The sequence below is a fragment of the Podarcis muralis genome, chromosome 2, assembly GCF_964188315.1.
Source record: "Podarcis muralis chromosome 2, rPodMur119.hap1.1, whole genome shotgun sequence".
NCBI lineage: Eukaryota > Metazoa > Chordata > Lepidosauria > Squamata > Lacertidae > Podarcis > Podarcis muralis.
Genome location: NC_135656.1, coordinates 17,117,050 through 17,129,361, shown reverse-complemented (window position 1 = coordinate 17,129,361; position 12,312 = coordinate 17,117,050). Strand labels below are relative to the sequence as shown.

At 45.3% G+C, this 12,312-nt stretch overlaps 1 protein-coding gene across 5 annotated transcripts in view; it reads left to right on the top strand.

Annotated features, from left to right (window-relative positions):
* CA10 (carbonic anhydrase 10) overlaps window positions 1–12,312 on the top strand; it is a 342,227-nt gene that overhangs the window by 259,002 nt on the left and 70,913 nt on the right. For all 5 annotated transcript variants that reach the window (XM_077923947.1, XM_028711158.2, XM_077923948.1 and 2 more), the window contains one exon: window positions 8,324–8,509. In XM_077923947.1, the coding sequence (XP_077780073.1) occupies window positions 8,324–8,509 (186 nt within the window). The remainder of the gene's footprint in view (window positions 1–8,323; window positions 8,510–12,312) is intronic.

Sequence of the window (12,312 nt, the reverse complement as noted above, 5' to 3'; positions counted from 1 at the left end):
TGCTAATGGTTGCTGTTGCGTAATTCCTCCTTTAATCTACAGTCTGACTTTTAATAGGAACCAAAGAGCAGCAGTTAATGGCATTCAGTAGCTCGCTCTCCCCCCCCCCCTTTTCTTTCTTTCTTTCTTTTTTTCTTACAAACGAGAACATTTCTAAGATAGCATTTCACTGGACAGGACTGTTGTATGAACGACATGCACTCACTCTGTGCATGTGGTAAATAGAGAGGAATTACGTAAATATAGGTAGCATGAGGAATTCCATGTGGTTGCAGTGTTTTAAGAAGTGGGAAACTCCTCAAAGATGGGTTAACATAGTTTGTCCCAAGAAGCAAAACATACTGATCCTGAAGCAGCTTTAGTTACATTTTGTTGTGCTGTTGTAATCCTTCTTTGGGGCTCCCATAGGCTTGGCCACCATGGGAACAAGATCCTGGTCTAGATGGCCTGATCCAACAGACTCCTCTTATGTTTTTATGTTACGTTGTGTTGTGTTGTGTTCTTAAATGAGCAGTTTCCCAAGGAATTATAACTGTCGGAAAACTGGAAATGCTGTACATGAGAGGTTGCAGGTCCACATCTGTTCACCACAACACATTCCACGTACATCAGATGTGTAACTAATGAACTCACTGCATTATTCTGAGTGAACAGGCATGCCCCACATTCTCCAGTGTGGACAGCAGTGCTTTTTTCTGGGGGGACGCAGGGGGACGCATACGCCTAAACATTTTGTAAATCTAACAGGAGAAGAAACTAACAATTTTAAAAATTTTAGTTTCTTCTCTAGCACAGTGAATCACCAGTTCCATTTCATAGCATGGTGAATCGTCAGTTCCGTTGCTACCCCCAATGGCGGCCTCATTTCCTGTCATGGTGTTTCCTGAGTCTCAGGCGGAAGCGAGTGTTTAATGTGTGAAGTAGGAGTTGGAATCCAGCATGGTGATTGGTCAGTTTCGTTGCTCCACCTCCGATAGCGTTTTCATTTCCTTTCCCAATGTAATGCATGTACTTTTGTCCATTTACTGTATTTATTTTTCCTGTTTTGAACTATAAAATGGTGGTTTTCTTGAATCAAACTGAGAATAGAAAGAAAGCACTGGTGGACACTATTGCTCTGTCCCCAACCAGATGCTTTCAGGATGCAGTTTTTATTAGCATGAAGATTGCTTGCTTGGAATACTTAAAAAAAATAAAAAATGTTGTGCACTTTTCTCCAGTCATTTCAGGCCTTGCCTTCCTCTTCTCAGGATTTTCTCTCCAAAATTATAATCGCTTATGACATTATCCAATGAAGAGTAATACATATATTTATCACTTTTGCCTAGTCCTCAGATAATTTCACCAAGGCTGACAGAGCCATTTGAGGAGCTAGGTTCTCTAAATCCTCTCTAAACTTACATTTGAAATCCAACATTTCATAGCTTGGGTCATGATTAACTTGGCTACTTCGTGCCATGTCAATAAAAACAAGCTCAGCACTGCATACGTGGGCACGACAGATGCCAACTTGAATAAGCAGTTCTGCACATCAAGTGATTTCAGATGTTGAGCGTTTTTCCACCTTTCCAATTTGGCCATGCCACTCTTTTGTTTTGTTTTAATAAGAAACAGAGCATAAGAGAGTCACAATAGGAGCATTGTGTGGCTCAGCATAAGTGTACTGGATTACCTATACTTCTGCTGATACCGTACTACTCCAGATAGGGCATGGGTGGCACTGTGGTCTAAACCACTGAGCCTACTGGGCTTGCTGATCAGAAGGTTGGCAGTTTGAATCTGCACAATGGGGTGAGCTCCCATTGCTCTGTCCCAGCTCCTGCCAACCTAGCAGTTCGAAAGCACACCAGTGCAAATAGATAAATAGGTACCACTGTGGTGGGAAGGTAAACAGCATTTCTGTGTGTTCTGGTTTCCGTCACGGTTTCCTGTTGCTCAGAAGTAGTTTAGTCATGCTGATCGCATGACCCAAAAAGCTGTCTGCAGACAAAGGCCATCTCCCTTGGCCTTTGACTGGACTTAACCGTCCAGGAATCCTTTACCTTTTTTACTCCAGTCAGATGAAAAGGCCACAACTTTAGTCAGTGCTACGCAACATGCCCATGCCACAGGATGATCTTAACAGTCACTCAACCAACTGCATTGGCCATTGCATAAGAGACAGTGGCAGTACATCAATGATGGTATGTGTGTCATCTTCTGAAAGAACACAGGTGTACATTGGAGGGGAAGAGAAAGGTTCTTCATAATGAAAATTGAGGTGCATCCATTTGGCAGCTCCCTGTGCTCTCTGGTTGGCTGAAACTGGAAATGCACCAAGTTGGGCACACACAAAAAAAGCAAGTACCTTTTTATCCTGAGCCAAAAGCATAATCCATGCCGTGCAGATTGCACAACCTACATTTGTCCTGTATTTGTTCCCTTTTGTCATGCCACTGCCTTGAGAGCCATGTTCTGTGTCTTGAAATGCAGAAAGAGCTTAGCCTTCTAAAGGACGCAGATTTATTTTGTACCCTAGTTTGTACGCTGCGCAATTTTTATCCGTAGACAAAGGATGTTATTGTGAATGAAGAACTCTATTGTATGCACAGCAATGGTAGACCTTGACATTTGTGTTAGAGACGCATTTGAGCAACACGGAATGCTAAATAAAACTCAACAAGAATCCAAACAGGCGGTTGTATCAGGTGGATTTCCATGTATGGCTGGTGATTGGAGGCTCAAGATCTAAAAAATATAGCTTGGGAGTCAATGTTTTAAGAATATTTAGAAGTTCTATTCAGGTGTTCATTTCAGGGTGACACTGGTAGGCCAAGTCCAGCACATCACTTCTCCTGTCTTTACAGCCCTCCATGAGTATAAGAGCAAACTTCTCTACTTGTGGACACTCCCTGTATGATTTAAAACCCCACATGATTTACTGTTGACCAGCTTTTTGCAACCTTAAGTTCCCAGATATTGTTGCTGTTGTTTAGTTGTGTCCGACTCTTCGTGACCCCATGGACCAGAGCACGCCAGGCACTTCTGTCTTCCACTGCCTCCCACAGTTTGGTCAAACTAAAGCTGGTAGCTTCAAGAACACTATCCAACCATCTCCTTGTGCCCTTCTCCTTGTGCCCTCCATCTTTCCCAACAACAGGGTCTTTTCCAAGGAGTCTTCTCTTCTCATGAGGTGGCCAAAGTATTGGAGCCTCAGGATTTGTCCTTCCAGTGAGCACTCAGGGCTGATTTCCTTCAGAATGGATAGGTTTGATCTTCTTGCAGTCCATGGGACTCTCAAGAGTCTCCTCCAGCACCATAATTCAAAAGCATCAATTTGTCGGCAAGGTGATGTCTCTACTTTTTAAGATGCTGTCTAGGTTTGTCATTGCTTTTCTCCCAAGAAGCAGGCGTCTTTTAATTTCGTGGCTGCTGTCACCATCTACAGTGATCATGGAGCCCAAGAAAGTAAAATCTCTCACTGCCTCCATTTCTTCCCCTTCTATTTGCCAGGAGGTGATGGTCCCAGATATTACTGAACTCCAACTCCCATCATCCCTAGCCAGCAAGGTCAATGGTCAGGGACAGTGGGAGTTGTAGTCCAACAACATCTGGGGATCCAAGGCTGGGAAAGGCTACTCTAGGCCTTTGCCCAGAAATCATCCTACACTAAAATAGACCTCAATGTAATATCAGTGTCTGATTCATTGTGTTACATAATATAGTTTGCAGCCTAAGTCAACCTTATGAAGGCTTACCATGGCCAATGAAAATGCTATGTTAATGGTACTTTATATATGTACTTTCCGTCTTACTCAATGGGTACTTATAATTTTGAGGCTGTTACCAGGCTCACCCTCCAGTTCAACTGCATATGTACTGTTTGAAGCCTGTAAGTTAGTTGCAGCAGCCTCAGCAATCAAAAGAAGGGGAGCAAATTGGTCAAGGCTGGACCACAATGGAAGCTGGTACACCAGCTTCTTCCAATTTGGTAGAAGTTGTTGGACTAAAGTTTCCATCATCCCTGACCATTGCCCATGTTGGCTGAAGCTGATGGGACTTATAATCAAAAACATCTGGGGGGCACCAAGTTGGAGAACGCTTCTCTATCCTTGCAGTTGCAGTCCATTTTTAAGCATGCTTGGAGGAAACTGAGCTTTTGGACTGATCTCTGCCTTCATGGTACAAAAACTGCCTTGGTTGTCATGATTGCTGACATTTGTTGTTAAAGAGATAGCAGGAGGGCAACTCTGCTCGTTCTCCTTGAGTTCTGTTGCTGTTGATGCCATTGACACAGTAGTCTCCTGGGCTGACTCCAAGACGTGGGGTGGCACCACTGTTTCATGGTGGTTCCATTCCTACTTTCAGATAGTAGCAGATAGGGACAGCTATTTCCTGGCACCATGAGAATTAGCCTGTTGCATTTTGCACAAGTCCATTCTGTCCTGCCTCCCACCAATGCTGCTTAACATCTGTATGAAGCCACTGGGAGATGTGATCAGGAGTTTTGGGGTGAGGTGTCTTCAGCATGTGGATGACACACCCAGGTCTATCTTTCCATACCTCCTGCATCAGGAAGGGCAGTTCAGGGAGTGGAACCCACTGAGGTCATCTTGCTATCTTGCTCAAGGGCCCTCCAGAACCTACAGCTGGTGCTGAGAAAACCCATGTAAACTGAAACTTATGAAACACACCTGTCAGTCCTTGCAGTATGATGTTCCAGGGACTCTAGCGAAGCAAGCTGAGATCAGAAGTCAGTCGAACAGAGTTGTAGCTCTTTAGCTAGGACAGGCTAGCAAGCCAAGCAGACTGATCTGGTAAAAGCAAGTTTCCATGGGGCAAGTGGAAAAGAGTACTGGTGCAGATTGCTGCCTGGATGTCTTAGGAATACTTCCTAAATTGCCCCAGAGTGTAGCTGGTCAAGAGAGCTACACTTAGAGTACGCTTTTGTGTATTTTGCTAGCTCTCCCTTATAATTCATAGAGAGATATTAGGTTTGTGTTAGTACTCCGATTGAACCATTTTTAAAAAAAGAAAGCAAGGGTAGCCTAATTTAAGTTTTGCACCCAGCTGAGTAAGTAATGGGTTTTTGAATATATTTCAAGAGCATTCAGAAGTGAATTAAACATTTAGCAATGTGCCGTTTCAGAATAGCAAACTGCCTTTTCAACCAATGAGGGGTGCTCGGTTGCTCAGCGTTTTAGAGCTCGGATTCAGTGAAGCAAGCCCTCATTGAAATATTAAAGCAAATCTGATATTTGTTTACTACACGTGCAAATATCAAGGTAATAAACTAGAGGGCAAGCACAAAGCTCCTCGACTTGTGGGGTTCCCCACCCCTCTCCAGGCATTAATAAATGACTTTATGTGACAAATAGAAACTTTTCATGCTCTTCCTTTGAAATTAGAAACAGGGTGTAAAGTACCTGTGTCGATATGATGATGCAGAACTCTGGATGGCCAACCTTAACTTCTATCACAGCATCTCTATAATGCAACTTTTTTTTTTCTTACAAGGGAATGAGCAACAACAGAACAAGACCTTTGAGCACAGTAATTGCTATTACGGGTAAAATGACACAGCAGCACGGTTAATGATTATGGTGCGTGATGTACTAACTATAGGGTATCATATGTAATTGTCAAGACACTCCTTTCAAATTAAAGCTCAACAAAGCATGCCATGCTATAGTTCCCGCTATTTAATACAAATTAGCATAATTTAAATGTACTGTTTGTATCCAGCCTGGTGATTTATTATTTTTATTTTCCTAGCAACTGCTGAGAAGAAAAATGATTATTACCTTGAACTCGAACAAGAAGGAATTGTACAATCCACTAGGAAGAAAAGTCTCCAGCATGCGTCTTAGTGGCATGAATGGGTGCTATACAGGAGCACTGTTTTTATTATACTCTTTAGATGCAATTTCATTTTTTCCTTTCAGTCTCAGAGTCTTTGGTCTGATTGTCAGCAAACAAACATACAGGCAACACCCTGGTTTTATTGACTGGGAAATCAGCAGGGATGGGGTGGGTCATAAAAGATCTTCTGCAAAATTTTATTTTTCCATAAAGGAAGGGACTAATGACAGCAAGTTCTTCCAAAAATGAGGTAGATGTAGAGTGGATCTGTGAGTTTTTAGTTTTTGTTCTCTTCCTGCTCTCAACTTTTTCAGGTAGCCAGCAAGAAATCACAATATGCTGGATTTGAGGCCCAAGGGAGGGTGACTTGCTGGAGCAGTCATTTCAATTTTAGGAGTACTGTTGTCTTCTAGGGCAGGCCCCATTCATCCCAATGAAGATTGAGCAAGGTGATGGGAAGGGCAGATTGTCCTTCTTTGCCTTTACAGTGGCATCAGTAAAAACATGCATCTTTTTATTTTATTTTTTAAAATGCATTGATTTTCTTCATAGTTGAACAATAAATCTATTTATGCACTGGTGGTCTCAATCACGACACTCCACACTGTTTGTTACTTTAGCCTCCCACTGCTACCAGTGTGTTTTGGAACTGAAGCTTGTGAAAGGCAGGAAATTGTGTTTCTTCCCTGCTCTGCTAATATCATCCGGGTGTGAACATAATTCTCAGTGTGTCGGAGCAGTTGGAGTGTCAGATTGGGACCTGGGAGACTGCTATGTAGCTCACTGAGCAATACACTCGGCCATACACTCTCAGTCTCACCTGTCTCACGTGGTTGTTGTGAGGATGGAACTGGGAGGTGAGAACCTGGGGTTCTTTGGAGGAATGATGCGATATAAATGTAATAGTGAATGGATGGAAATAATATAGTGCAAAATGCCCAGGTATGTCAGTGATCCGAGAGTGAAACCCAGTGGCTATGAACCACAAACAGAAACATGAAGAAAGGAACTGGCATATTTTCTTTAAATAAGTAAACAAACAACTCCCTGTGTCGCAAAGAGAGCGTCAGCAATGCCCAGGCAACATGATGACCATGTACATATGCAATAGACAATCTTTTATAGAATTCTTTCAAACAATAACAAGTCCAAAATGAAATCTTTAGTCTCAAAGTCTCTGAAAATCTTTAAATGAAGCGAGGTACCAGACTTTGTACAACGAAAGACAAGATGTGAAGCTTTGTGTATTCAGCCAATATGATGTCCAACACTGAACAGTGATTCCGGATATTGACTACTGTTTCGTAGAATTCTTTGTCAGCGTGGTGGGAGGATATAGAATTGCTTCATAAACCCATCTTACTTCGAATGAATATATGTAAATGAAAATATCAAATGCTGTGGAACAGTGCTCATGTAGTCATTTAAAGATTTTCAGAGACTTTGAGACTAAAGATTTCATTTTGGACTTGTTATGGTTTGAAGGAATTCTATAAAAAAATTGTCTATTGCATATGTACATGGTCATCATGTTCTCTATACATTGCTGACTATTTCCTTTAAATGCAGAACTTCCAACCAAGATGGGGATTGTAATAGTTAGTAGAGATTTGTCTCTGAATTAGATGAGTTGGAGGAAAAGATGTGAACCATCTATGTTGTAGCAACTGTCGTGGAACAGATAGGTGTGGCTTGCCAGAAGGAGCCCAGCTACTACACTAGCTTCTGGTTAGGTGGGCCACTCTTGCTACTGGGAGGGTAAAGAGGGACAAAGCAGAAAATGCACTGGCCAAAACAATGCATTTTCACCATAGTGATCTCCCTCCCTGAAAGCTAGTGTACTTCCAGGAAGTTAGTGTAGTGACTCTGCCCGCCCACTAGCAACTGACTTCAGGGGACAGGAATGTTGCCGTCAGTGATGGCAAGGAGGATGTAAGGTTACCACATGTTTTTTGAATCTGTATATTTGCAAAGCTAGTCTACTCTGCTTTTAGCCAATTGTTTTTTATAAATTTTTCAGTGAGAATAAATGAGTTGAATCTTTGATATGTTTAAATGCAATGTAAATAATTAATCCTTCCAATGAAATATTCCCCTTTCTCGGGCCCAAAATCCGGTAATGAAGTCATTATTCAAGTCTCGTATAAAGGATACTTTCAAATTCCTGCTTATTTAGAAGCACACTAATCGCATTTATTGTGTTCCTCACACACTTCCGGCTAAAGTGTGTGTATATATCTTACATATTTTGCATGAAATATGTATACTTATTAAAATAATTCAATATATAATGTAATGCTCAAAGCAGGGAAATGAAGCCCTTATGGGTTTGTGAATTTCCTCACAGCCTTTTTATCTAGATCAACAGGAGACAGTTAAAAGTAAAAACAAACAGAAACCAAAACTAAATAAATTTCAACCTTGAAGCAAGCCAAGACTTGCAAAGTTCATGCTTTTTCTTCCCCACTTCTATTTTGTTTAGGTCAGTGGGACAATGTATAACACAGGGAGGCATGTTTCTCTACGACTGGACAAAGAACATTTGGTCAACATCTCTGGAGGACCCATGACATACAGCCACCGATTGGAAGAGATCCGGTTACACTTTGGAAGCGAAGACAGTCAGGGATCAGAACACCTTCTGAATGGACAAGCTTTCTCTGGAGAGGTATGTCAATATGCTTTAAGCTCTGCAGAGAATTTTATTTTATTTATTTTTTAAGATCCCTGGGGAGCTGACTTGCTCATGTTTCTATCCTCAGCACAGGATTTCTGCACTTTGCGAAATATAAAAACCATCAGTTATGTAATGGGAACATAGAAATTCTGCAACTCGAATACACTATGCACATTTAGCTACACTTGCTTATTGTTCTATTTTTCATGCAGTTTGCTTGGTTTTCTTTCTGGAATCAGTCGCTTGCCCCTGGTGACAAGGATGTGCTTGTTGCAACTCAAAACCACAGAAAGAAATAGTTAAGGGGTGTACAGAGGCGGGCCTGTTGCTTTCAAACTGTGTTCCCTGGAAGCTTATCAGGGGTTACTCAAAGAGAAGATCAGCAATGGGGGTGTGGTGGGCCAACTCCCCAGCAAGACAGCTTGCCAACCACAACCAATATCTCTCTGCAGAAGCAGAGCTACCTGCTCTGGCACCCGGAGCGGTGCATATGCTGTGCACCTGGGGGCAGGGGCCATGGGGCGGAGCGAGCGTCTCAGGGGCAAGCTGCCCATGGGGGCAGAGCAAGCCACCCATTGGGGGTGGAGCGAGCCACCCATGGCGGGCTGCTTCCAGGGCGGGGAGGAGGGAGCCATACTGCTTTGCCAGCAGCCTTCCTCCCTTCCCTCTTCCTTTTGACAGCTCGAGGGAGGCTTCCAGTGTGGTGTAGTGGTTAAGAGTGGTGGACTCATAATCTGGTGAACCAGGTTCGCTTCCCCGCTCTTCCACATGCAGCTGCTGGGTGACTTTGGGCTAGTCACACTTCTCTGAAGTCTCTCAGCCTCACTCACCTCACAGAGTGTTTGTTGTGGGGAAGGAAGGGAAAGGAGAATGTTAGCCGCTTGGAGACTCCTTCAGGTAGTGATAAAGCGGGATATCAAATCCAAACTACTACTACTACTACTACTACTACTCTTCTTCTTCTTCTTCTTCTTCTTCTTCTTCTTCTTCTTCTTCTTCTTCTTCTTCTTCTTCTTCCCCCCTCCCCAGGAAGCAGCCTGGGAATGGGGGACAATGGCATGCCACCTGCCCATGACTCCCAAGCCTCCCCTGAGCTGTCAAAACAAAGGGGGAAGGCGCCCAGCAAAGCGGCACAGCTCCTCCCCTTCCCCCGATGGCTCAGGGTAGGCAGTGAGTTGAATGTCACCCCCCTCAGTGATGTCACCCAGCATGGACCACCCCCACCAATCCCCCTTCCTCCGCCCCTGTCTCTCTCCAATCCACAGCTACTGTGTACATCACCTAGTGTTACTTGAGAATGCACCCAATAGGCTTCAGCTGTGCCCTTGAATATACCCCATATTCCTCTGCAGGACACAGCAGAGCGTTCCTGAGCAGACATGTTGATGTGGAAGACTTACCTAAAGACAGGACACTGGGGTGGAAGGCAAAGAGTCATTGCTGTAGAGTCAAATGCCTTTCTAATTTCAGAGGTCTTACCATTTTACAGCGGGAAACACAGTAGTTTATTATATAATTTGTATTTTGCTTTTTAAGGGGTGGGGTCAGGGCTGCCTGGGAGTGGGTCCCAGCAAACAAAATGGCTGGGGCATGTTCCACAGGGGGGGATGCACTGGGACAACCGATCTCAGTGATCATGGGTAGGAGGAGGAGTTACGCTAAGACCAGACCATGTCATTACCGAGGAGGCAGGTTTAGTCGTTGTCTGAGGACTATCCCTGCCTCCAGGTCTGGTCCTGACCGGAAGGATACTGGATTCAGCAAGGGAAACCCACATGACCTGAAAGTGTTGCTGTGCAATGCCAGGTCAATGATGAATAAAACCACTGCCATCCACGACCTGATTGTGGATGGAGGATTTGACCTGGCATGTGTGACAGAGACCTGGTTGGATGAAGCAGATGGGCCTGTCCTTGCCGCTGCTTGCCCACCAGGTTTCTCTTACGCACAGCAACCCAGGTCATGTGGGCGGGGAGGGGGGGTTGCAGTGATTTTTAGGAAGTCATTAGTCTGCACCAGGCGTCCTATTGGGAAGACCCAGTTCTCTGAGTGCATGTTCTGGAAGTTGGGCAATAGGGGCAGTACAGGATTCCTACTGGTGTACCGACCTCCCCGCTGCACCAAGGATTCCCTGCCCGAGCTGCTTCAGGTCGTGGCGGATATGCTCCTGGAGACACCTAGCTTGGTTGTCCTGGGGGATTTTAACATCCATGCCGACACGACCTTACAAGGGGCCGCTCGGGACTTCGTGGAAAGCATGGCCTCCATGGGGCTGTCCCTGAATAGGTTTGGCCCAACTCATAGCCATGGACATGCCTTAGACTTGGTGTTCACCTCTATGGATGTTGGTGATCTGACACTAACTAAAAGCGAAACAAAAGAAGTGCCATGGTCAGATCACTTCCTGGTGCAACTGGACTTCTCCGCAACCCTTCCCCTCTGCAGGGAGGTGGGACCGATTCGGATGGTCCGCCCCCGCCACTTAATGGATCCAATTGGCTTCCAGAGAGTGGTAGGGGATGCTTTATCCCAAGTTGATGGCCTTTCAGCTGATTCCCTGGTGGCACGCTGGAATGCGGAGTTAACCAGGGCTATTGACTGTCTGGCTCCGAAGCGCCCTCTCCGATTGCATGGAGCCCGGACAGCCCCATGGTTTTCCCCGGAGCTGAGGGTGATGAAACAATCGTTGAGACGGCTAGAGCGCCGGTGGCGGAAAACTCATTCTGAATCAGACCGGACACGGGTTAGAGCTCAACGTCGAGCCTACCAAGTGGCAATGGCGACGGCGAAGAGGGCCTTCTTCGCCGCCTCCATTGCATCTGCAGAAAACAGCAGCAGGAGACTTTTTCAGGTGGTTCGCAATCTATTGGAACCACCTGTACCACCGGGGCCTGGTAGGGACCCCAAGATCTCCTGCAATGCTTTTGCAAAGTTTTTTGCAGATAAAATCGCTCAGATTCAGAAGGAGGTAGACTCCACCGTGGGAGCAGGGCCAGGGCGGGAGAGTGCTAGAGTTCTGTCTGGTCCTGTTACATGGGATCAATTCCAGTCTGTTACCTCCGAGGATGTGGACAGGCTGCTTGGAAAAGTGAAACCGACCACCTGTCTCCTTGATCCTTGCCCATCCTGGCTGATAAAAGCGAGCCGGGAAGGGCTGGGCGATGGGCTCTGCGGGGTGGTGAATGCTTCCCTCTGTGAGGGAGCCTTCCCAGACCCGCTGAAAGAGGCGGTCATTAAACCGCTTCTTAAAAAAACATCTTTAGACCCGGCCAATTTGGCCAACTATCGCCCAGTCTCAAATCTGCCATTCTTGGGCAAGGTCATTGAGCGGGTGGTTGCTGAACAACTCCAAGCACGCCTGGAGGAAACGGACCATTTGGATCCCTTCCAATCGGGATTCAGGTCTCACCATGGGACTGAAACTGCCTTGGTCGCGCTGGTTGATGATCTCCGGCGGGCTAGGGACAAAGGTGAGAGCTGTTTCCTAGTTCTGCTGGATCTCTCAGCGGCCTTTGACACCATCGACCATAACCTCCTTCTGGACCGTCTAGAGGGGTTGGGAGCTGGGGGCACTGTCATACAGTGGTTCCGCTCCTTCCTCCTGGGCCGTGTCCAGAAAGTGGTGGTGGGGGATGAGTGTTCAGACCCCTGGGCTCTCACTTGTGGGGTGCCTCAGGGTTCTGTCCTCTCCACCATGCTTTTTAATATCTATATGAAGCCGCTGGGAGAGATCATCAGGGGGTTTGGACTGGGTGTTCATCAGTACGCAGATGACACCCAGCTCTACCTCTCCT